Raw genomic sequence first — 25,779 nt, forward strand, 5'->3', positions numbered from 1 at the left:
TGTTCCATGTTGATCAGTGGTGAAGACAATAAGTTTGGTACAGCTGAAAGCTAAGATGAGGCAGTGCCTTAAGAGCTCTAGCCCCGAGAAGAGGCACTTGCATGGTACGTCTGAGGATGGCAGAAGGCTCTGTTCGCCCTCTGACCATACTTCCATAGCATCCGATATCAAAGGTAAGAAGCTCTGCTCACGCAAAAAACTTCTTGCTGGTGGGAACCACCTAGTCACCTTCTCCCAGCCACGTGCCTTTTGGGGCAACAGGGGAGGAATGGCCAGTTGGTGGTAGGGAGGCGGGATTGTGTTCATCGCCCGGTCAAACTGGCTGAGAGAGGTTAAGGACGTGTGTCCTCCACCGTGTCTTGGACAGCTGGGATGGCAGCACTCTATGAAGTCAGGCACTGTTCTCAGCAAGCTCCAGCATCCACCCTGGAAGGGAGAGTTCGGAAATACTACATAGCTGCAAAGGAGGTGCAGTGGGACTACGGACCTTCAGGGCGCGACCAAAGCAGTGGGAAACAGCTGAGTGAGGCAGGCAGGTAAGCGAGCGGCTGATGGGCTAGGGCAGTGCGTGGAGGTCACGGGTCTGTGTCGGGGAGGCTGCTAAGGGGAACGTGGAATTTCTTATCAAAATAAGTGCCTGCAATTCACGTGGAATGCATTTCCTGGGAAGGCAGATCACCCCATGTGGAAATGTAGGCTGCTGTAGCTAGACCGTACCGAGAGCAGTAGTCGGTACCTCGGAGACTTCACCTGGAAGTATGCTATTTCATAGCCTGACCCACAGATGCCAAGAGTCCCCGCTTATGTCGGGCGTGGGCTGCCACATCTGTCTGTGGGCTTCACTTCTGCTTGCTGTGCCTGGCCTGGGAACAGATCCCTATATTTGAGGAACTATTAAGAAAGCTCATCTTGCAGCAGACACAGGGTGGCAGAGCTAGCCTGCAGATACGCTTCAGCGTAGCCTTGCTGCAGCAAGCAATTTCTAGGAAATCAGATGCAGTGACCCCGATGAGAGCCTTCCATCCCACATGTCAGATGGCTGTGATAGCAGTTGGTGAGCGGTTTCCCGTTCAGACTTTGGCTAACTGAAACAAAGACATTCTTCCCCCTCCATTCCCTTCCCTGGGAAGCCGTTGGAGAGGATATACCTCTTTCACATGGAGAAGTAGAAATGTGAAGCGGTTAATGATTTATCCAAAGCCACGCAGCAACTCTCTTGCAGACCTTAGAACCGAAAGCTCCTTAGACCTGTGAGCTGACCTTGTAGCTGAGCTGCCTGTCCTGCAGGGCATGTTGTCTGTCTGTGCTTGGAGAGGGTGGTGGCGGAGGAAATAAATCTCTTCACAGCTGCTGTGTAATTTTTTTTTTTCCAGTTATGATTGCAGTTGTCCCCTAGGCTGTGTCCTGGCCTCTGAAGAACTCTGTTTTAGCACTGCTTTTTTATTTACTGCACTACAGTTTTGTTCGCTGCCCTCTTCTGCACGTCTTGTGTAGAGATGCTGTTCAGACCTGTGCCACCGAACCCGGCTGCTTCAGCTGGGAGAGGGCTGCGTGCCAGAGGTGCTCCCTGAGCAGCAGGTAGATGAGTCTGTAGGACAAAAAGGCTTCACAGAGACAATCGGTGCTTGTTCCAGGTCTGAAAAGCTGCAGATGCTGCAGGCGCTGCCAGAGGGACCCGGGGAGGGAGCAGGAGAACAACAGGACTGGTTTTCGTAGAAATGACCTGACATTTGCTCTTTGCATTTAGCCCTGCAGAGCAGTTTTTCAAGCGCAGCCCCTACCGAATTGGAGGAGTCTATTGGAAGGCAAAGTATGTGGAATATACTGATGAGAGCTTCCGTGAGGAAAAGCAGCCATCGGAAGAGGAGAAACACCTTGGGATACTCGGTAGGAATCATCCAGCAGCACAAATCCTCTCTCAGCGCCAGTGAGAACGATGCTGATGTCGGGAGCACCGGTGGGCTGTAGCTGTCCTCTCGTTTCGTGGCGCAGTGAGCGGAACAGAGGAGGAGTTTCACAGCAGCTACACCTAAGAGCAAGGGGAACAGACCTAGGATGTGGAATGGCAGAATAGGTGGAATTGCTTTTCTGCCAGGCAGTCTTCAGAGGTTAGTAGTAAGGGCTGAGGGGCACGGTATAGTCGTCGTACCTAGAGCTAAAGAGGTCACAGTAACAGCCTCCGGTTATGTGTTTCTGACCGAGCGTCTCCAAGGCGTGCTGCAAACCCCGCTTTCTCAGAGACCTTCCTCTCCCAAGTGGGCGCTCTCTGTTATAGCCAGGTAACAGTGAGGGTGGTGAAGGTGAGAGAAGAAAACAGGGAGTCTGCAGAGGCAAACGAATTGTGCATGAAGGCTGTGATGTACGTGGTAGAAGCACATAGGTGTGGTCCAGCTTCCTGCATCAGCAGTGACTAATAATCTGATGACACCAGAAATTAGCAACGGCAATTGCAGCAGAGGCCACGGAAGGAGAGAGCACATGGAGTAACATACAGACTGGGAGGAGGGAAGGGAATAGTGGAGAGAGAGGCAAAAAAGACATATAAGCAGCTGAATAAAAGCGAAATGGTGGAGTTATGCATAGGAGAGGTGCAGCGTAACTGTCAGGAGCTGACAGCATCTTGCTAGGCCTTGGGAACCAGGGAAAAAAGAGGGTTAGCATTACCAGCAACAGCCATGTGCCAATGGAAAGACAAGTGACCGAGGGAAAACCTGGATATGACTTTGTGGAAAGAAATTACAGGTATTTTTTTAACTGGTAAACTAAAAACACTGAAGGATTAGTTGATGAAAATCCCTGGTCAGGTAAAGAAGTGGCATCTGTGGGGGGAGTTAAGTGAACTCATTTGAACTGACTAAAGCAGACTTGGTAAAGTGGTTGGGATGTCTAGAAGAGACACGGGGCCAGGAGGGACCGAGCCCCAGAACAGGGAGCTGCTAAACGTGATGTGGTGCGGCGTGGACAACCCACACCGCACGAGCATGCACCGGTGGCTCATGCTGCCTGTTCCTGCCCTAAAATACAGGCAGCCGTGCTCTGGGGAAGGCTGGGTGGTCGGTTGTTAGCACTGTCGCTATTCTTCGTGGGGCTGTTGGGCACACCAGCCGTGGGCACCCCGCAGTTCCTCACTCTGCAGCTGGCTCCTGCTGCCCCCCGTGGGCTTTCCCAAAGTCCCATGTGCTCACCAGGCGCTGTGGGTAGCCTATCCAGGTTGTCTTGTGATGAAGAATTCAGATAATTCTTGTCAGCCCCGTGCTCCTGCTGTCAGAGCTTGAACGGTCTTAGGTGGTGCCGACGCCTGGGGTCGTCCACCTTTCTTCTGCATCTTCTGCTCCCCTCAGCCTGGGTGAGAGGTGGCCCTGGCTGCTTTGGTTTGCCTGGTCGTGTGGGGAGTTGCTCTGCTGACATGTTCTCTCTGCTATTTGTGTAGGTCCAGTGATCAAAGCTGAAGTTGGAGACACCATTCTGGTGACGTTCGTTAACAAAGCCTCCTGGCCTTTCAGCATCCAGCCTCACGGAGTGTCCTATGGGAAGGCATGGGAAGGGATGTACTACCATGATGGTTTGTGGCTCCCTTTTCTTGAGTAATTCAATGTTAATGCTGGTGGTGGAGCTCTGCAGCCCGTACCTCCTCTGTGTCAGCGAGTTTCTGCAGCCAGGAAGGACTGGATGTCCTACTGGGTGGAATCCAGCCTGGTCCTCTGAGCCTGCCCGAGGCCTTGCTGGAGGACACTTTCCACTGAACTGGTGCCCAGGGAGGGTACTGGAGCGAGTACAGTTCCGGAGGTGCTATTTTTCAGATGAAAATTGCAAACCAGAGCTCAGACCATTTCTAGCTGTTCAAGACCCCATGAGCAGAGGAACATACCCAGTGCACTCCAGCTTAGATAACCACATGTTTCCAGCAGTCATCTCCCCAGACGCAGCTGGATCCGCTTCGTTACTTCCCGTCACCATGCCCATCTCTGCCATGGCACCAGGGGGAATTTGCACAGTACTGAGGGCACCTCCCCGCGTGCCTTATGAACTCGCCCACGTCACACCTCGGAGATGCCGGGTATTTTAGTGACGTGACTGAAGTAAAGCCCAGTGTGAATGTAGCTGGTGAGGAGACGTAACCAAGATCGTACTGGGACCTTGGGAATAACCATGCCGCTCTCTGTTTTAAAGGTCTGTCCCAGAATGGGATTTCTGTTGCGCCGCTGCACAACTTTACGTACCGCTGGACTGTGCCGAAGCACGTTGGGCCCACGTCCAGCGACCCTCCCTGCCTCACCTGGATGTACAGCTCGGCTGTGAATCCCATCAAAGACTCCAGTTCAGGCTTAGTAGGGCCTCTGGTCATCTGCAAGGCAGGCGCTTTGGATGACAACAACAAACAGGTAAAAGGGGTTTTCCCTGCCGTGCTCTTACCAGGTTGTTTTCTTGTAGGGAATGGAAGCGTCAGCCAAACATTAAGGAACATAATGAAAACAAACATACAGCAGCGTGAGTCCAGGAGAGTCGGATCCAAGCCACGAGGCATGTTAATGTCGGGATGGCGGGTCCCAGGCCTCACGGAGGAATTGCTAGCGTTCTGGGCGCCCAGGGGCTGCCCTTGGAACAGTTTCTGAGCTCTGCTTTAAAACTAATAGACAAACTTGGCTGAACAACTGTGCTTTGGATGTGACTATAGGTGGCTTTTGTCCTAAGGCTTGCAGAGCAGCCTGCTTTCAGAGGCATGTGGAATATTCATTACAGTCTCAGAAACATTGAAAAGACATTTTCACTTACAAGTGGTTTGCTTGAGTGATACAATACTCCGCGGTTTGGGTGAGCCTCATTTCTGCTGCAAGATCAGTTCATTTTCAAGCAGAGCTGACTACAAAAAAGCATGTGAAAATTCACGTGTCAGTCTTTCTGCTTTTGATGAAAGAGAGCTAAAATCTGGGGGGTGACCAGAGCTTCCTCTTGGAGTCTCTCTCAGGGATAATCTACTCATGGCAGTAAGTCTAGGGAAGGCAGTAAATTAATGTACCAGGGAAATGCAAGGCAGATTAGCAGAGCCTTACTCTGAAAAACAGTAGTCGGCTGAAAAACAACCTAGTGCCGTCCTGCCTACCCTGGGTGTAGGTCGGGGAGTGTCTGCCCGGCCTGAGAGCGGCTGCCGCGAGAGCCTCCCGGAGGAGTTCGCTTTCTGCGCTTTCAGCAGTGGCACGAGGCACCCGAATTAGGAGGAGATCAGCGTGTTACACAGGGTGGAAATGGGAATCTTCTGAGCAGAGAGGGTCGTGAATGTGTACAGCCCACTGTGAGGGAGCTGTGGTAATGATGAAACTTTTGCAGGTATTGAAAGGGTGTAAACAGAACAGACTGACTTGTTTGGAAAGGTAGGACGAGGGAAAATCACCTGGGGCAGCAATTCTGGCTCCACAATCTTAGGCAGCCCTTTAATGAATGTTTGATTGGGACCGGTGCACAGCCACTCCTCATGCACCCGGCTGGGAATCGCTTAGCCATCGCTGCAGGGTGTCTTCCTGGGGAAGCTGATGTCAGAATGAGAATGTGGACAACACCGAGGATGTTCTTTTATTGGGGGAACACACCATGCTTTGGAATGTGTTTCTTAGGAGAACGAACATTTTCAAGGATTTAGGGTAAGAAAAAAAAAAAAATCCCCAGTCCAGGCTTGTGGTTAGGAGAAAGGAGGGGTGGAACGCCGTCATCAGCCTGCCTTGTGGGCTGGGCTCTGATCTCTGCTCTGATTTGGACAGGCGGTGAAACCTACACCTAAACGTAGGAATGGTGGGGGAAGGCGGCAATGACTTCATATCCGTGGCTGAATTTTGATCACTTTACTCATGTGAAATGTCACGGAAAATCCAGAAGTTGTGCCTCTCGTGGAACAGAAGAGGAATATGCAACATGAGTAAAGGGACGGAGCCCTGGCCCCCAGTGAGCCCAGTTTTAAGATAAAGGGGAACATGAGAGCCAGGCAAAACAGCTTTAACTGTAAGGATAGTTAACTGGTGCATTCTAAAAATTAACAGCCATCATTATGATTCTACCTTAGAAAGGGATCGACAAAGAATTTTACCTTCTCTTCAGCGTGTTTGACGAGAACCTCAGCTGGTATTTAAATGCAAACATAAAGTACTATTTGAGGATGGAAGAGACTTCTGTGGAACAGGACGATGGCTTCAAGGAATCAAACAGGATGTATGGTATGGCCTGATGCTGTTCTGCATGCAGCACAAAATTAATCTCTTGGCTGATGCCTACCTGCAGAGTTACCTGTTTTCCCCCTTGCAGCCATCAATGGACTTATGTTTGGTAACTTGCCCGGGCTGAATGTGTGTGAAGGAGACAATGTGTCCTGGCATCTGCTGGGCTTGGGCAGCGAAGCGGATGTACATGGAGCTGTGTTTCAGGGAAACACGCTGCAGATGAACGGGATGCGGAGAGATTCAACCAATTTGTTCCCCCACACGTTTGCTACTGCCTTCATGCAACCTGATAACAACGGTAAGCGCCTGCACGTCTGACTTAGCAGCAGGAAAAGTCTCCCGTTGTAGTGTTTGCTCCTGATTCTGTAGCACAGTGTAAACTCTTAGGTGTTACAGGGTGAGCTGTGCTTTAGAATCCTGTTTGGTCCCATTTATGAAGCCACAGCTCCTGTCTTTGCATCTGATTCTGGAGAACAGCAGGAGATACGGGATCTTGTCCCAGACTGATTCTCTAGGCTGACGCTTCCTGTTAAATATTTGTAGTAACAGCCCTGATGGACGCTGCTGCCTGTGACCCATAGAAGCATGCAAACATGTCTTTCAGAATAAAGCAGCAGAGAGTTGCCAGCACTTGGCTCCCCTGTCTGCGGCTTGTGGAGAGTCATGTTTACGACAGACCCCAGTCTTCCCAGTTTGCAGGACAGGCACGCAATACCGTGCCTCCCTCACACGATGTGATGGCCCCGGCTGCCGGTTTATCTCCTCCCCTTTGGCATTCGCAGGCTAGATCTTTTACTTAACCAGTGTCTCAGCAGCGGTAGCAGTTATGTCACTGTATTGGTTTCTTCACATCTAATAAGCTGGTTATTGTGTGAGAAAGCCTTCTGAGATGATTTGTGTGTAGGACTTTGTGCCATTCCTGCCTGGTTTCTCTAACAACCCCTTTTAATCTCGGCCCGTGGCAACCAGGCTCCCTAAACAAACACACAGATACAACACCACGCATACCGATGTCGGCCACGTCACAAACTCTGCATGGGAAGCAGCTGTTTCCTGGGATCTTTAACAGTGGCTGATTTCCTTGTTTGTGCTGCCTCCCTCAGGGATTTTTGAGATCTACTGCCAGACGAGCAGTCATTATCGGGCTGGGATGAGGGAGCGCTACTCCGTTTCCAAGTGTGGAAAAAGGGATCCTGCTCCTGCCCCGCAGTACAAAGGGGTGCGGACACATTACATCATGGCAGAGGAGGTGGTGTGGGACTACGCGCCTGACCGAAGCTGGGAGAGGGAACGGCACAACCATTCTGCGGAGAGGTAGAGCCCTTCTGGGGAAGCCTTTGGCAAAGTTTCTCAGTAGACCTTGGCAAAGCCCGTTCAGGTATCTTGTGCCATGGTGCGTGTGCCGCTGGTGGTGCTGCTGAGGGGAGCCGCGGCCTCCTGCGTCACTGCGCCCGCCTCTGCGGTCAAAGCAGGTCTCTGGGAAACCCACTCAACTAGTGAACCCCCTGCCACAAAGTACCTGTTTATTCCTCATGAGCTGTTTGGTATCTCAGCACTCATTCTGCATTTCTCAGCTACGCCGATATATTTTTGAGCAACGAGAATGGACTGCTCGGCTCCAGGTACAAGAAAGCAGTTTACAGGGAGTACACCGACGGGACTTTCCGGACCCCCAAGGCCAGGATGAACGGTGACGAACACCTAGGGATACTAGGTGAGGAAACGTGCGGAGGGTACATCTTCCGCTCACGCAGCGATGAGACTTGGACTCTAGAGCTTCAGTGGCTAAGGACTGCAGTCTGAAGGCCTCCTAGATGTTTAGGCATCTGCTATTCAGACTGTCTCCTATCCAGGTCTGCCAGCCTTGGGGACAGCAGTAAAGAGGGTCCTGAATGCAGTTTGTAGTAGAGAAGGCCGGGTTCTCCTGCCTGCCTTTGCACCAGCTTTCTCTCATGTCTTAGGCAAGGCATTTTTCACGCCTGCATTTCTCTGACTGTAGAGCAGAAATAACTGCCGACTTCCAGAGACCGGGCTGAGAGATGTAGGTGAAAGTCTGTAGCTGTGAGAGAAATGCTTTTGGGGCAAAAGCAGGCAGGCCTTGAAGTGGAGGAGCACATTACAGTGACGGATGGAAGTCTGTGGAGAGACAGCTCTGCGATGAACCCAGGACTGTAAGTGCCAGAGCAGCAAGGCTGAGGCAGTATGTGCCGTTCCAAATAGGCTGCAGCTCTGATCTGTGACACTGTCAAGCCAAATTGAATATCGCCACGTTTTTTTGAAACCAGCAGCAACACATGATCAAGATGATGTGAAATTTAACATAGCAGTGTTCAGAAATCCAGCCTTAGTTGTACTGGGCACAATTAAAATGCACAACAACCTTCATTCCCCTCATTGTGAAAATCACAGTCCGGTTTTCTAAGACTTACTCGAATTGCTTACTCCAATTCTCTTTTTTGGGAGGTAGAGAGAAGGTAGAGAAGAGGGAGAGGAACATTATAAATATTATAAGGGAATATCTCTGGGGAGATGATGAGAGAGAGGTGGGAATATCCTCAGGAGATACGTTGACAGTTTTTGCTAGTCTCAGAGTACGTTCTTCCTATCTCAAGGTCCTTTTCTGTGGGCGGAAGTGGGAGATATTCTCAACATCGTGTTTAAGAACAATGCCACACGACCCTACTCCATTCATGCTCACGGGGTGCTGGAAAGGGAGACGGGACAGCCGCAAGTAGCAAACCCTGGTAAGTCACTGTGGTCTCAAGTCATGTTCCTGTATGGGCTTACGAAGGTAATTTTAGCCTATAGCTAGGCTGGTTTCCTTAAGTAGGCTTAGATGTGCTTCCTTTCTTATGGTAGAGAACTGGAACTGAACGCTAACTGGTCTTGCACGTTCACCCCGTTATTGTGATACCATTTGTGTGGGAATGGCAGCCTGTGGAGTTCATGTTCTGCTCTGACTTCTAGGATCAGCGTAGCACAAACTTTTCTGTCTGCAGCCGTGTCTCCCCGCTGAGTGTGGTCTGTCTGCGGGAAGGAGAAAGGTGATGGTGGTTCACAGCTCGCTCAGTCCTTGGTAGCCCTGGGCTGATGGCCCATGACGGGGGGAGCCTGCCCCTTCGGGACCTATACCTCCTGTGATGGGCACAGTGGTATGAAAATAGTATGAAATGGGAGAAGTGCACAACCGCTTGCCAGGACGCTGAATGAAATCACCAGTTTGTTTCATGGTCCAGATGTCAATTTGTGTAATTTTTGGTCCCCTTCAACTTGCGCAGACTGTCCAAGCAACAAACAGGTTTTTAGTTGGGCCCCGCCTTTCTGAAATGTATTGCTAATATGCGAAATAGCGACTTTAAAAACTAATTTGAATGACCATCATAAATATACTTCAAAGAAAGGAAAGATCATTTCAAGCTCCATCTGCAGTGGAGAGGTGGAATTTCCTTGGTCAGGTCTAGTCTCAAAGGTGGCAGATGAGTTGTGCTGATACCAGAGAGCGTGTGCACCCTGCGACCCTCTGTTCTGCTCGTGAGACGGGAGCTTCCATCCTGCTTTTCGGTGTTTGGGGAAGGAGTGCGCAATGTCTGACAAACTCAGAACTGAATTTGCACTTCGGAGACAGGATCTTCGTTTTTTGTTTTGCTCTGCGTGCTGCTCAGCAAACCGGCGAGTGGGTGTATGACGCTGATGTTAACGGTGCTTCTCTGTCCCTCAGGCGACATTGTGACATACCGATGGGAAGTTCCCGAGAGATCTGGTCCAGGGCCAAACGATTCGGCCTGTGTTCCTTGGATCTACTACTCCATGGTGGACCCAGTAAAGGTAAAACGGAAGTTAGAAACAGAAAAGCCCAGATAGACAAATTTTTCACCCCCTTTGGAAAAAAAAAAAACCCAAAACCTGTGAGCTGGATACAAATTAGGGATTGACCCAGCTGAGAGATAGAACAACCACCTGGTGACATGTCCAGCGTTCTCCTGGGAGAGGAAATCCTCCAACTTTTGTCCTGATGTTTGTCCTTTTTTTTTCCTAATACAAACCTTCATAAAATGATTCCATTGTCTCCTTGACGCTAACCTTCCTTCAGTTATTTGCAAGATAGGAGAACATCTCCCAGTCAGTCATGGCTTCTATTGGTGAGAGCCATAGGGCTAATCTGGAAAGGGAGAAATTGTCCAAAATTAGGCCTCATGGATAAAGCAGGAAGATTTGAGCATTGCTAGGATTAATCGTCATAGCACTGATTTCACTGCGAAACAACCTGGAGGATCCTACAATAAACCATCACGTTCAACCCGGAGATCATTGCCTTTTTATCTCAAGTTGCAGATGCTTTTGCAGTCAGAGTGGAGAATATTTTGATACCATTCATATTTATGACTTTTGGATTTGCATTTGTAAGAGCACGTATAGTCTCTGTTCTTATGCTTTGGTGGCTGATGTTCACCAATGAGAGTACTTACACAGCAGCACCATTTGTTTTAAGTGGGGCGATGCAGGGAACAGAAGATACGGTTGCTGAAAGGCAAAGAACCGTGCACGAAAGAGAGGGTGAGAAGATCCTTGCCTCAGAGGTTTTCTCCTTTGTTCTGATTAGGATATGTACAGCGGTCTGATCGGACCCCTGAAGATCTGCCGGAGAGGGGCACTGCAGTCTGATGGGATCAGGAAGGATGTAAAGAGGGAGTTTGCTCTACTGTTCCTGGTTTTTGATGAAAACGAGTCATGGTACTTGGAGGAGAATGTGGAACGTTACAGTAAGGGAAATCACAAGGAGATCAACCTGCTGGATGACAAATTTGTGGAAAGCAACAAAATGCACGGTAATGCCTGTTAGGCACCTGAGCGCCCGTTACCATCTGTGCGAGGTTGATGTTGACTCTGCAGTCTCTTAGTCAGCCACCCAAACGCCAAGAGCCCGACTCCTAGTGAATGCCCTCATCCTTTTCTGTTGCCAGACAGAGTTAAACTGTCTGTTATTCTCAGTACTGCAGCACATATATGGCACAAATCTTTGATCTATAATGAAGGCTACTCGTTACGGTTGTCCTTGTCAGGAGGAATAGCAAGATATGGGCCAGAGAGGTGAATCTCTGATGTGTCCAAGTGACTTGGGACAGAAAATAATTTCACATTTGATTTTAACTTGTCAGACTGATTTTGTTCTGTTTGTCTCAGGACTGTTAGAATATGTTAGACTTCAAATTAATTGACCAGGCTATGTGGCTGCAATACATAGCTTTTTGGTAATCGGCTAAAACAACTGAGCCATTTCTACCATAGTAGGATGAACACATTTTTCTAAATTAACATGTTATTTATGACAGTTTCTCTCCATGTTATATCTGGATCTATCTAAAGTACTCTCAGCAAAACAATTCTTTTGGCAGTTGTGGCGATAGTAATAGTGAAGAGTTGTATTACGTACCATCATTACTACTGTCGTTGTACAGATGATATAAAGAACCTCCATTGCTATAATTGTTAATGCAATAATTACAGCTAGCAAAACCAGCTCACTGAAGTTGAATGCTTGTTTTGGGCTACAGAAGGTACCTGTGGCAGATCTGGGAGTGAAACATCGGTGTTCCTATCCTCAGATCATGTCTCTTTCCATCTTATTCCCTTTGTTGCCATCTGAGCATGAAAGTTTCCACGTGTGCCATCGCATGCAGCTCACTGTTCACTCACTGTTTCAGTCCCTTTCCTGCATTTGCAGTCAAAGCAATATTCCTTCTTGCTGTGCTAACTATGAAATAAAGTCCTGCCATGTAGCAATTTTACAAATGATCAGCACGTAATGTGTACAGCCAGCGTGAGACACAGAATGGCAGGGTTGCCTGTTGGCAGAATTTGTTTTCATTGTTCAGCAAGTAAATTGTTCAGAGGTTTGTGTGTATACAGATATATACGTATTTCCCTAGCGTTGGGCTAAGAAGGCCATTTTTACACAGCTTGACTTCTAGATACAGCTGCCTCTGCTGGCTGACAGCAGGTTTTCAGCAAGAGGTAGTTTTTGAGATTTATTTGAGCTGAGCTACAGCATGGCCTTGGATGCAAGTCACTTTGCTTTTCCTGTCTGTTAACAGAGGGGATAAGTAGTTGAGCTGGAGAGAGACTGCCAACCTTTTGGGGGACTGTTGTATGGAAGACACTAACTGCTGGTGCGCTGGTTGCTCTGTGAGCTTTGTAGCATCTAACTTGCCATGCATGTTCTTCCTCTGAGATGGTTCAGCATCTTTGCCATTTCAATAACAGCCGTTTCTTCTCTCTCTGTATGTTATTTACTGCACAGCCATCAATGGGAGGCTCTACGCGAACTTGCCTGGACTGACCATGTTCCAGGGTGAGTGGGTGAACTGGTACCTGCTGGGAATGGGTCAGGAGATTGATGTCCACACAGTCCATTTTCATGCCGAGACCTTCATATACAAGGTAAGAACGTCCTGCTGATGATAAAGCAGAGACTGACCACTGACATCATCACTTTTGCGTTACTCCGATGGACTTGAACTTCCTGAATGACTTCACAGCAACTTCACCCAACTAGGAAAGGGATGTGATTTTACACATCCAAATCTGACTCACTGAGCATCCTCATTGTGCTGATGTGCCTAGCTAACCCTTCTTAGGATTAGACTTTACCAGACTGCATTTGCTTTCCCAGCTACAGCCCTGGAGCTGCTCTTTGAAATCTTTTTGAGCTTTTAAAAACTAGTAGCACTGAAAAGATGTGCAGAGCACTGCACGCTAACAGCCTCCCTTCCCTTGACAGAATGGCAAAAGCTACAGAGCAGATGTTGTGGATCTGTTCCCTGGGACCTTTGAAATGGTGGAGATGTTGGTTGGGAACCCTGGGACATGGCTGCTTCACTGTCATGTGTCTGATCATATTCATGCTGGTATGGAGATCCTCTTCCAAGTCTTACCCAGATCAGGTAGGGAGTTACCACTGATTGTTACCGTAAAACATGTCGGCACTTTCTACTGCTGTTGCTAAATTCTGAGTGTTTGCATCATGCTTAGAACTCTTTTAGATACCATAAACAGCCAGTTAATTGAGCAGATAATTACTTAAGTACTATTAATTTAAGATGTTCCCTTTGCATATGGTAATACCTGCAGCTGGAATTAACAGAATGGTTTCTGGGGTTTACGTTGCCTACATTGTTATTGTGAGTTTTATTTTAGCTTGTGTCTGAGAAGCAATGCTCAGCCATCACCTAGTAATTGTTCTTACTAAGAATATTACCTCTGATCTAAACGCACATCCTAAAGCTTCTCGTTTCACCGGGAAACATTGGAAAGTGGGTGACACTCTGTACTGGGTTTGGCTGCGATGCAGCTAATTTTCTTCATAGTAGCCCATACAGTGCTGTGTTTCAGATTGTTACCAAACCAGAACTGATAGCACACCGATGTTTTAGCTGTTGCTGAACGGTGCTTGCACAGCGTCAAGGTCTTCTGTTTCTCACTCAGTAGGTTGGGGTGGGCAAGAGGCAGGGAAGGGACACAGCAGGGACAGCTGACCCAAATTGACCAAGGGATGTTCCATGCCACGTAATATCATGCTCAGCAATAAAAACGGGGGCGAGTCTTTCCAAAGTAGCTGTTGCTGGGCATCGGTGTGCTGGTGGTGAGTGATTGCTTTTGCATCACTTGGGGTTTTTTCTTTTTTTTTTTTTTTTCCTCCCCTTCACTTATTAAATTGTCTTGATCTCAAACCACAAGGGGGTTTTTTCCTCACTTTTACCCTTCCGATTCCCTCTCCCATCCCGCTGGGGGGTGAGTGAGTGGCCCTGCCAGCCGGGGTCAGCCCACCACACAGACTTTGATTGCGCCTTGCTTTCCAAGGCCGTAACGGGCTGCGTGGCGGGAGTGGGTCTGCCTTTGAAGGAGGTAATACAAAAACACTCTTGGTGTGATGCGGAGAGGGAAAACACTGACAGGAGAAGAGAGAACCTGCAAGCCCTGGAAGACTGTACTGCTTCTGGATCTGGTCCTTGCCAAACGTGCCGTGTTCTGGACCTCTACGTGTTCAGCCCAACACTCACCCTCTTGTTGTTTCTTTTCAGAGCCGGCGCTTGAAGTCATAAACTACAGTCCAGGTACGGTGTGTGTTGCACTGCTAACTACGGTGTGTGTGCGAGGCGGAGGAGGAAGGGAGGTCTCTGATCAGTGCGGAGATGTAGGTCTGTAGGAGGAGAAGGGAGGAGCACCAACACCGCTTACAGCCTCTCCTCTGTCCGGCGGAGGCCTGGCTGCTGCTGGATGACAGGGAGGGTTCCAGGCTGGGTTGTTTATCTGTGCTCCGAGTGTCTGTGCTCTCGTGATAAAAATAAGGCTTGTTAGGCTTGTTTGATCACGCTAGGTGAAAAAGTTTAGTGGCCTCGCATCCTGTTGTACTTGTTACGTATGGATTCCTCTTCAGAGGAGAGTGCAAGCTTAGAAACTGGCAAAGTTTCAAAGGGTTTTAAAGGAGGGTGTTGCAAAGGAGGTGATTTGTCTTACCCCTTTCAATCAAAACCCAAGGGGCGTCGTAGATGAGTTGTCTTGCCTTCTTGGACTGTCAATGACTGTGACTTAGGGAACTTTCACAGTCACCATTACTAGCTGAAAGGACCGAGTCAGCACGCAGACAAGCACGTCTGCCTTTTGTTGGGGGGAAAAACAGACCAGAAGAGCCTAAGCACGTGCCCTGGGTCTTCCAGGTGTTTTAAAGAACAGATGAGAAGACATTTGGTTGAGCAGCACCAGGTAGAAGGGGAGTAGTAGATAAGATCCCTTTAAAATTTTCTGGGGTAAAAGTGTGAATAGTTTATGGTGGTGATTTCTTTCCCCAATTTTTCAGCTTTCTCCACAACTCCACTTTTCAGCTGCTGTGAATAAATCCAGCTGAACTGACTTCAGAGCCAGCTCAGACCAGCTGAAAATACAGATGTCTACCTAAACTCTTCAGTCTTTCTCTACTGATCTTTCAGCTATTTCCTTTCCAACAATGTTCTCCTCACTCAAAATGGGTGTAAAGAGGAGTAGGAAATGTGTCAGAGCAGTAGTGACAGTATTAAATAATTTGGTTTTATACCATACTTGGGCATCAGCCTGTGTGTGCTCACCAGGCAAAAACCTTGATCAACAGTTGTTACCCATTACCTTTCTGAAAAGGTTTCTGCTGCCTCTGCGTGGAAGCACAGAGCGCTCAGGATCTTAAGTGACTCGCCACCGGCATGACTGAGCAAGTGCGCTCTGAGAAGCGGTGGTTAGGACAGCAGCCACGTGCAGGGGGAGCTTGGAGCAGGCTGGGGAGCTCGCGGCAGCCCCGCTCTGGATGCTCGTTCTCATCTCTGACCGTATGTTCCTAGCCCAGTCACTGGGTCCCCACGCAACCTCAGCTCACCTCCCTCGTGAAGGGGGACAGCAATGGTTAGCTGATTGGGCTGAATAGCTGTGGCATGTGGTGAGGTCCTGGGGTGGAGTGGATTAGGGAAAGAACCACTCGTTCTCAAATTTCTGTGTGACCTCAGGGATGAGGGTCCGTCTCCTTTGACTTGCTTTGACTGCATTGGGTCTTTCTTTTGCTCCTTTTTATGTTTCTCAGAACCTTTCAGTTGTGTTTCTGGCTCTCATTGGAACTGTCTTTCTATTTGCCTCTCAGAGTTGCCATCCGAGGATAAGGATGAGTCCGAGAAGATCCGGCTTTTTGGAGCTAAGTTGGCTCAAGGGCAGATAGAGGCCACAGTCCTTGCCCTAGCCATTATAGGAACGGTGCTCTTCCTGGTCGCCTGCCTCCTCCTGGGAGTGGTCATCTATCTCGAGAGACAAAAGAGGTTACGACGCAATCGGAGGTCCATCCTGGATGATGGATTCAAACTCGTGTCTCAAAAGACTTCGGGGCTATAAAAGCCATGTATGAATTCTGGCTGTGTGCTTGGAGCAGAGGCTGGATCGTTGTCCACAGCAAAGATTTTGGGGGATCATTTCCATTGTATGCTAGACTTCTAGGAGCTAAGGAGGGAGAGTTGGAGCTGTGACCTCCTCATGTATTCTCCTCAGTACTCTGTAAAGAAAAAGTCCGTCCAGATCTGACAACTGACTGAAGACAAGTAACATGAGTAACAAGGTCCTTCTAAAATACTCCTCTTCCCCAAAAAAAGAGAGGAGACATTTTCCCTATTTTCTTCTCTCCAGAACAACTCCACTTGGTGGTCTTTCCCAGCTGACGAACTTAGGCCAGATTCCAGTCTTGCTCCATTGCCAGAGCTGAGTTGGGAATTATCTCCCAGGAAACTGTGAGCCTTTAAAGTAGTTAATCTGAAGGAGGAAGGTAATCTTTGCATTTTTGTGAATCAAAGAAGAATACAGAAGAAAAAAATCTTAATTTAGATTTGGATTGCTGTTTTGTGATGAGTAATTGGATAGATGCAAATTCAGGACAGTACATGTCACAGTGTCTGAGAGCTCCATCAAGGCCCATGACAACGGCTGTGCCTCACCGTCAGCCCTGCTGCGACGCATCCTGCTGCTCTCAGCACCCTGGGCAACGGGCTCTGATATCGGGCACCTGGCGTCTTGTGCTGGGAGAAGCTTTTCCGAGCACTGCGGAGCGTCCTGGTGAATTCCCTGCGTCGCAGTTCTCAGTCTGCGCGTGAAGGGCTGTGCCTCAGCACCTGTACAGCTCCTTGTGCAACACGGACAAGGATGCTGTGCTCTTCTGTGATGTGCTTTGCTCTCTCTTTCAAATACATTTTACTGAAGTTACTCCAGAGTTGAGCTGTTGCCACGTTACTGCTGTGAGCCAAGCTAAAGACTCAGTCCTGTGCGAGCTGGAGTTTATGCTTGGGACAGAAAATGTCGAGGAGTGCTTCCTCCGTCGTGGTGCAACGGCAGTTTTGTCCAGGCAAATGTGGCAACGGTGAAGGAGAAAGCTAAAGTGCCGGTGGAACTGAGCAGCGTGGAGCCAATAAGCCGCAGCCCGAGGAGCATGAGGTAGTGCAGCCCGAGATAGGGAACGCTCGCCGTAACGAGGGGACCCTTGCCTTTTAGATAGCCCAGAATGACTGGGGTTAGAGATGCAGAGGCCAGCCCTGATAAATAAATGCTCGTGGAGCGTTGCTGTCTGCTGAACTCTCAGCTGCTAATGACAGCCCCCATGGGGAGAGGTGCTGGGGGAGCCTGCTCGGAGCCCGGAGGGGACAGGGGCATGGCGGTGCCTTTGGGTTGGGGTCGGGCACCTCCTGGCACCCGCTCTCACAGCGACAGCTGCCTGCCAGGAGCCACGCTGTGCGGGTGGGTGGCGTAGCCCGGGACTAAGCCCAGCTCTGCAGCCCACCCGCAGGCTGTGGCAGCCGTCCTCCAGCGCGGCCGTGCCCGCGCACATCACAGTCGCGTCGCCCTGCGTGTCAAGTGCCAAGCGGTTCCCTATAAAATATCTATCTTCCTGGCTCACCCACCCAATCCCCATTATCTAAATGGATGCAGGTTAGTGCTTACATATTTCTGCCCCTGGTTTTAAATTGGTAAGGGCGTAAAAGAAATCCTTTCTGGCTGGCTTTCAGAGGCAATTAAAGCAGAGCCAGCTAAATGGCTGTAATGACAAGGGACTGCTGTAGGCTATTTAGGTATAACAGCACCATTTTATTTAGAACAGTAGCTATAACATACTTAATCATGCTCAATTCATATTGGGTCCCTGCGTATTTCCACCCGCCCTTTCCTTTGGCAGTGGAGACAAAGCTCATTAATTTCCTTTCATTACACTTCATTAAGCCTGGTGAGGAGCTGGAGGGCTGTTGAATGCTCTGAACATGGGCACTCTGCTCACTGTCAACCCTGGCTCAGCTGTTGTTGCAAACCAGAGGTTTACAAGCCCAGCAGTCCTAGGTGAATTTTAGAAGCGATGTATGTCATCAGAAGTAAGAACCAAGCAGGAAACCCTTTTTATTATTTTTTTTTTTGGGGGGTGGAGGGCTGTTCCCTTTTGGCTTGTGGAACAAGTAGATCAAAAACATTCTCAGCCCACAGTGAGACAAAGAAGTTAGTGCAAATGTATCTGCTTGCTTCAAGAAAGCAGGAAGAGGGAGGTTGCCCTTTCTTCAGTTCTTCAGCCAGGGCACGAAGCGGGCTGGGAGCAGACCCGGCTTTGGGTGCTGGCTCCAAAGCGGGGCAGCATGCAGCTGGAGCTGGGTCTCTAGGTTTGCACGTGTGCCTTAAACAGCAGGCTGCCAAAATTCCTGCAGTGTAATGTGTTTTTTGGGCCAAGTGTAGCCTCACTGGCAGAGGTCTCTCTCTCTTCCAGCGTGAGTAGCCAGGGCGCTCTTGAGCCCACACCCCAGCGGAGTGTGGCTGTTTTGGAGAGGACTGCGTCCTCTGATAAGCAATTCCACCCCAGACCGAGAAAACTCAAGGGAAGGCTTTGGACAAAACAGATCATTTTGCTGAAACTTTCTGTTGCAACAAACTGTGACGAAGAACAGTTTATCAGCGACTTCACAACTGCCTCTAATCAGAAGCTGGCTCTCCCAGCCGGTGGGCGTACGAGGAGGAGATGATGTTTCACAGTTCTGGTGACTGAGCTGGAGCCTGCGAACAAATGTGTGTTTGCTTTGGCAGCAAGCCCTCTGTCTGAGCATCCTACAGCCTCTTGTTTGTGCTTATCCCTGGTGCACGTGTGGCTACCAAGGAGTCCCCTGCTCAAGAAGGCAGACAGCAAGGTGGGCAGGAGCAGGGTCTCAGCACCGCTGCTCCACGGGGAGACGCGGGGATGGCGACAGCTCTCGTGCTGAGCTGAGGCAGTAGATCATGAGAGTGCTCCTGCTGCTTTTGCCAGTGCAAAATAAACTGGCTAAGGTATAACTCTGTTCTGTAGCGGTTCAAGATAAATGGTTCGCAGTAATGCACGCTGCGATTAGAGGTGCTCGTGTAATCCATTAGCATGGCTCGGCTCATAGGGGCAGAAGGGTAGAAATACACATATACATGCTTTTAGATAGTTAAATGCTATAGGAAGCTTAAAACAAAAAGTCCACTCCACTTTCAGCCATGCTGCCACTAAGAGGCCAGAACAGGTTTATCTTCATGGAAGAACTGGTCTCTCGGCTTTCGTATGGGATAAATGTAAGAAGCAGCTAATCTTTCCTATTGTGTTCACTCCTTGTCTGCAGGTCTAATGTGACCCTTCCTAGTCCCCAATTAGGTGTGATAAACTCTTCAGAAGTTTACCTAGATGATCACTCACCTATGTAAAGTTACCCACGCTCTTCCAGGCTGTCTTAGCTTTGCAGTCACCCGAGTTACTCGTTTACATGGCAGCAGCTGGGTGTTTGCAGCCGGGCTGAGATGAAAATCCCGTTACTAGTGCTGTCGCCTTGCTCCGCAACGGGCACAATCACAGCCATGTTACTTCAGCAGACAGACAATCGCGTCCTCGCTCCACGTCAGGGCTGAGCCTGTGTTCAGCTGACATTCCTTTGTACTCCCACTCATCCCAGGGATGTGAGAGATGCGCGAGTCAAAAGCAGGGTGCCTTTTGGATGTGCGCGTGAAGTATGAAACGCTGTCTTGATTGTTTTTTGTTGTTTTTCCTCAAAATGCAAAAACTGACATCAAATTAACCTGAGGCACACCATAAAAAAAGACTAACAGTAGTAACTGTCAGCAAAAGGATTTGAATGTCTTTCAGGTGTAATGCAGTCTTTAGTTCTGAATTAAATAATGTGTGGCTTAACACGCAGCTTGCTTTGTTATATGTAATCACCGTGTGGGCTGTTTACAGTGGTTATAATTGTGTTGGCACAGCAAATTGTAGGAGTGACTGTAAGTCCGGAGCTATGTGCATATATACTGTCTGGGGAAAGGAATTCAAGCACAGCCTTGCCAAAACAAGGTGATCTGCAAGACCGCAATCAGAGGATGGGTGCGAGTAGAGGTAAAAGCTCGTCTCCAGCTTCTGTCTGTATGGAAGAGAGGAACAAGCCAATACGCATACACAAGGTACCAAACTTGCCAAAGCATTAGTCTCAGAAACAATTGATTGATTTAGTCACAGACTATTCCGGCAATGTGAGAACAGCAGGACTGGGCATGTGATTGATGAAACAGCCATTACTGGAAATTAGCATTTTTGGTGTTAAAATTCAAAGACAGTCTGTCTTGGAAATCAATTTTTTTTTGTTAATTTGCTCCTGTTTTGGGGAAAGTAAATCTATTACTCAGCAGGCGTTCTTTATAAACCTCATATCCTTTGCTGTTCTTGAGAGACAGGATTCATTCCGCGTTCTTAAACTGTGAGAAGGACGGGAGAGATCAAGTCACCTGTCCTCGATGAGCCCTAGAGGAAGAGGTACGGGCAAAAATCCTGCTGCGTAAGGGACAGTTGAATACGTGCAACGCTGATGCTGCTGGCAGCGTGTCTGATGGGCGCGGGAGAGAAGTGCTCTCTGTTATTCGGTGTCATCAGGAATAACAAAGAAATTATGTCTTATCCTTGCATACAGAAGGACGTTGATGTAGTGGGAAGTTGGGAATCTGTCCCTGTAAGGAGCTTACAGAAAACCCTGCCTGTAGAACCTTCCTATCAGATCCTTATTTTACACATTCAGGGGTTATTTTCATCAAATGAAAGCTTTCTCTTTAGAGGTAAGCAAAGAACAGCCATCTGCTTTTGCTCAGGCTGACTCGCGTTGTGAGAAACAAGAGGAAACCAAAGCTCAGGGTGCCAAGAGAGCACGGTGCGTCCCTGCCTGCCCGCGGGCTCCTGGCGCCGGCGGCTGGGTCCAAAACGGCCGTGCCGCAGGAAGGAGCCTCCTTCCCCGCTTGTCGGTGCAAAATGCAGAAAGCTCCTAAGTCAAACCTAGCGTGGAAGAGGCTGCTGGTGTGGGGCCCCTCTTGTAGCTTCAGTTGCTCCAGGTTTGGTGTTTACCCATCAGTGATTTCGCAGATCTCTGCTGTCACCGTGGCTGGGGGGTAGTGGGCTGAGTGATTTACAGTTCGATTGGGGTGGGCTTTTCAAAACCTACTCTGTCGAACAAGGCTGAGCATAAGGATTGCAACTAGTCCAATTTACAGAGTCTCAACTTGTTAAACAGCAGAACCCCCCCAGTGTCACAGGAAGGAGGGTTTGAAGCGGTGGCCCGTTAGCTGGATCACGTTTACCTGTACGCACCGCGGTGCTCTGGCTTGCCTAGAGGAACTTGTTAGTGCTGCCTTGAACTGAGACATTCTTCAACCTTCTTCCATCGATACTTTGTGAGTATACAGTTCAGTAGATTACAACTGGCATGTGACCCCAGAAAATTCTGCTTCCTTTTGTCACTGCAAAAGAAATCATTCTGCTTGGGGGGAGAGCTGCTGTTTCATTTAATCTGCGCTTTGGCTTAGGTGTTCAACACCATGCCTGTAAATCTGTGTACAGATGCTTACGGACACATGTACACTTTTACACTGGCCCAAGGCACAGCATCTTGTTGAAATGGTTGTATTTCAACAGACCCCCAGGAGGGTCCTCGTCGTCCTCTGCCAGCCCCGTGGCTGGTGGAGAATCTCCTGTCCTGCACAAAGGTCTTGCCGTGCTCTTACATGTGCAGTCCATGTAGAGCTGAGCAGGCGTTGAGCATTTTCCATTTCTCAAGGCATGTATGTCATGCTTTTAAGATGTAATCTCTTTTTATTTCACAAAAAAAAGCCAATGCACATTTCTTGACTGAAAGGTTTTGCTTCAGTAAAACTGAAACAGGCATTCCACTCTGATTTCTGAAAACCTGAGGGAGATGTATGTCAAAACTATGAACTCTTTCAAAAGGTGTTCACAATGGAAAATGGAAATTATCCCTTCAGTTTACAAGATGTTTTGATGCTACAGGAATGTTTCATTTGATTTTTTTACAAGGTATGACTGAAACTATTCCAAGAATAGATGTCACTAAAGTCTTGACACAAGTTCTTCCCACTGTCTCTTACCTTTTTGCATTTCGGGAGATGTCGCTAATCCCTCCTGTCATCTGAAACTTACAGAGTAAGCACATCCATTATTAAAAATGCTAGCCATATAAATAAACCGTAAGGCAGGAGGAATACAGTTGTCTGTTTTCATACCTGAAAATTACTCAAGGTGAAGGAGGTAGTAAACTGGTTGGGCTAGGACTAGAGCCTACCACGACTTGGTTTTGAGTTTGCCCCTTTCTGCAGCCCTTGGCACAAAACCAAGGCAGCCTCTGGGAGGTGCCAAGGAGCATCCTGAAGCGAAGCTGTCGTCTGAGCACAAGGGCTGCCCCTTCCCGGTGAGCCCACGCTCCTCCCAACACCTCCCTACCCATCCGCACTCTGTCTGAAGATCTGTGTGTCCGGTGTCGGAATAGCTCGTGGCTCTTGGTTTTCTCTCCGCAGCCTTTAGACATCCTCAGCTTGGAGGTGTTTCAGGAATTAGGCTGGAAGAACCGGCCAGGGTCCCTCGGCGCTGCTAATTGCCGGCCTGAGAAGCCCAGTGTGTGATGAATCAACCTCTGGGTATTGTAGTCACGACTCTTACGCCTTTGTCAATATTCCAGGTGCATAGGTCAGAAATGGCTTCCTCGTGGGTGCTGTTCTCTTCCTAGAATGGATGGGACCCGCAGGCTGGAGGGTTCACTGTGAGATTGCAAATTGTAGATGCATAAATACCAGGTTTTACTGTTGCTTTAAAGGAAACCTTCTGGGAAAGCTGCTGCTGGTGTCATGGCTGAGTTATGTGATTTCCCTTGGGTGAAGCTGTACAAAGGTTTGATAAAACTGATTGCAGTGTTTCATTAGCCAGCAAATTCCCCAAAGGCTGATCATCCATCATAGCATCCAATCACTGTCAGCAGTGATTCGGGATGGGAGACAAGGCCACGTCTTTTATCTCTTTGAGAAACTTGGATAAATCACTGTCAGGGTAAGTCATGGTGTTCAATCCTGTTAAAAGCCTGAAGACTGGTTACAAGGCTCACAACAGAAGTGGGGGGGTGCTGGGGAAAGGAGTCTTGAATGATTCAGCTCAGCCACGGTAACGCGATGGGTGGAAATGCCCAGGGGCACCAGTGTGGTTAAAATAATGGTTGATGCCTACGTGCTATAACCTAAGGGACTATAAGGAGCTTACACAAGGCTTCCGGAATAAATTGCTACTAGTTTAGAATCCCAGGATGGTTTGGGTGGGCAGGGACCTCCCAGCCCACCCAGTTCCACACCCCTGCCGTGGGCAGGGACACCCTCCACTAGCCCAGCTTGCCCAAAGCCCCATCCAGCCTGGCCTTGAACACTGCCAGGGAGCCAGGGGCAGCCACAGCTTCTCTGGGCACCCTGTGCCAGGGCCTCAGCACCCTCACAGGGAAGACCACCACCTTTATTTCCTAATTTAAATAGAAATAGGTGATGCTGGTGTTTCGTGCTGTGTTAGAGCCAGCCATTTCATTCTTACCCAGGGGAACGTCAGTATTGCTGGTGCAAAAACCGTATCATAATTTGGTGGATTTTGAATAGTCAGGTGAAATGGAACCAAGATTTAAAATTCTTCTCATTCAATTTTGCCCAAATAAAACCTCATCAAACCAAACACCTTCTCAGATTTTGCCTATATTCAATCAGTCTTGCAAACAATAATTCAGTAATCATCAAATACTTGTGTCCCGAGCCAAACAACTACTACAGTTGGTCTGTGATCTCTGGCAGCTCTTTAGTTATGCAAGCATGGTCCATTATGAGTTTCCTATTAATCCTTTTCTCTTAGGCTGCTTTCTACTTTATTTAACCAACTCCCTCTAACCTCACTGCCTCAGCACTGCTTCGTATCAGCAGCTGCTTTATGGGTTCCATCCCTGCGTACCCACCAGGATCTGCGTCACTGACTGCCTCTCCCACGGTCTCCTGATGCTCTACGCGCTCCCGGCGAGCTGGTTCTTTGGGTCGTTTGCAATGTCAAGGCTTACTGCCTCTTCTCTCTAAATTGTGAATCTTAGAGAAATAGCATGTTTGTTTTAAAAGTGTGTTGCCATGACAGTGCCACATCTGGATCTTGAAAATATTCGGGAAGTCTCTATTGTTAATCAGGGGAAGATGAGACTCACCTCAATTATGCGTTAGGTGCCTATTCGTGACCGGACGCTTCCAGACAACTGAGAGGGTCTGGAGTCAGTAGAGCGGATGGTGATTTTGATGGAGCAGGACGTGCACGTGTGCTCTCATGGTGTCCAGCAAGTTATTAAAGCACATGTTCAGAGAAACCAGGGTTGGTGATTTATGCCATGAACACTGCTCTGGAGGAACCAAGTAAATTCTGTAAAAAAGAACCACCTTCCGCCTACAAGACTAGTTCCTCTAACAGCTCTGAAACAATTGCTGACATGGAGTCTCTTTCCCATGTCTGAAAAGTAGATAATTTGTGGCCTCTTGATGGCTAAGCTCTCAGTCCTTATCTAGCTGTTACTTAAATTGAAAGTTTTAAGTCTAGATTGGATTGATGAAGCCCCAGGTTTATTCACTCACCCGTTTTTTGTCTCCATCCCGCAGTACAGCGGGGATAATTAGGCATTTTTCTCACGTGTTCCTCGCTGCTTTGCAAACACAATGAGAGTTCGTCAGCTCACCTGGAAGCCATACATATTTATTCTGGCAGCTGCTTTTAGAGTCCTTAATGCAGAAACCAGTGTCGTTCATAAATGTTCAGAGAAGCCGGGGAACCTGCAGTTTGTTCTCAGCCATTTCAGCCCATGGCTGACTGCAAATGAGCGTGTAAAAAATAATTCCTTTTGCTAAGAGCTACGCAACAAGCTATGCGCTTTCTTTGCTGTTAAAAAGTCTTTTAAAAGAAGTTCGAAAAGCAACGGCTTCCGAGGCTCGCTCCTCTCTGCTCAGCCCATGCCAGTTCCAGGCGCTGCTGCGTGATCGGGCTGGGATGGCAAAGCACGTGTTCTAACAAGCGCTGCGCAGGCTTCCAGGCTCTGGCAGCGGCTGAGATTTCATGCTGCTTGACGGTAAGACTGTAAGCGTACGAAATACTTGCTGCCAAAAAGGTAACCATGGAGTTAGAAATTTCTGCTCCATTACCTGAAAACCAATCCTAACGCGAAAGCCTACCCAGACCCATCTCACTTGCACAAAGCAGCCCGTGCGCACCTCCTAGGAAAGCAGCTACGGACCGGAACGCTCTGCCCAAAATAGCGACTGAAAGCTCACTCAGGAGGTTGTGCCCGAGACGCGGGGGGGGAGCAGACTGGGGGAGGTGGAGTCTGATGAAGACCCCCTGAGGGTTTACCTGTGTTCACCTGCACCTTGCTGGGGTCTGTTCCTAGACCGCAAGGCGAAGGTGACTGCCCTGCTTTCTGTAGGCTAAAAATATATCAATTACTGAACTGAATGGAGGAGAGTCAGGGGTTCCTGTATGCTTTGCCTTAAGGCAATGGAAAATAAATTTCATCCTGTGGAATGGAAAGGCAACAGTGATGTCCCTACCACGATCCTGGGGGTGTCAGAACTCCCCTGGGCTTCTGTGAGATTCTTGTTTGCTTTATATGATAAAAAAGAATCTTTTCGGTAGGTCATCCACCTGTAGCATTTGGCA

The 25,779-nt window shown here is 48.7% G+C and overlaps 1 protein-coding gene across 6 annotated transcripts in view; it reads left to right on the forward strand.

Moving 5' to 3' along the window:
* The window catches only part of HEPH (hephaestin), a 28,426-nt gene extending 8,494 nt beyond the window's left edge, over window positions 1-19,932 (forward strand). For all 6 annotated transcript variants that reach the window (XM_054839081.1, XM_054839078.1, XM_054839079.1 and 3 more), the window contains 15 exons: window positions 368-536; window positions 1,748-1,887; window positions 3,431-3,562; window positions 4,171-4,382; window positions 6,053-6,203; window positions 6,292-6,504; window positions 7,310-7,520; window positions 7,781-7,920; window positions 8,819-8,950; window positions 9,925-10,031; window positions 10,807-11,032; window positions 12,505-12,644; window positions 12,985-13,147; window positions 14,285-14,317; window positions 15,865-19,932. In XM_054839081.1, the coding sequence (XP_054695056.1) occupies window positions 368-536; window positions 1,748-1,887; window positions 3,431-3,562; window positions 4,171-4,382; window positions 6,053-6,203; window positions 6,292-6,504; window positions 7,310-7,520; window positions 7,781-7,920; window positions 8,819-8,950; window positions 9,925-10,031; window positions 10,807-11,032; window positions 12,505-12,644; window positions 12,985-13,147; window positions 14,285-14,317; window positions 15,865-16,109 (2,414 nt within the window). In that variant the 3' untranslated portion in view covers window positions 16,110-19,932. The remainder of the gene's footprint in view (window positions 1-367; window positions 537-1,747; window positions 1,888-3,430; window positions 3,563-4,170; window positions 4,383-6,052; window positions 6,204-6,291; window positions 6,505-7,309; window positions 7,521-7,780; window positions 7,921-8,818; window positions 8,951-9,924; window positions 10,032-10,806; window positions 11,033-12,504; window positions 12,645-12,984; window positions 13,148-14,284; window positions 14,318-15,864) is intronic.
* Window positions 19,933-25,779: the final 5,847 nt, after the last annotated feature.

The sequence above is a fragment of the Grus americana genome, chromosome 12, assembly GCF_028858705.1.
Source record: "Grus americana isolate bGruAme1 chromosome 12, bGruAme1.mat, whole genome shotgun sequence".
In the NCBI taxonomy this organism is placed as follows: domain Eukaryota; kingdom Metazoa; phylum Chordata; class Aves; order Gruiformes; family Gruidae; genus Grus; species Grus americana.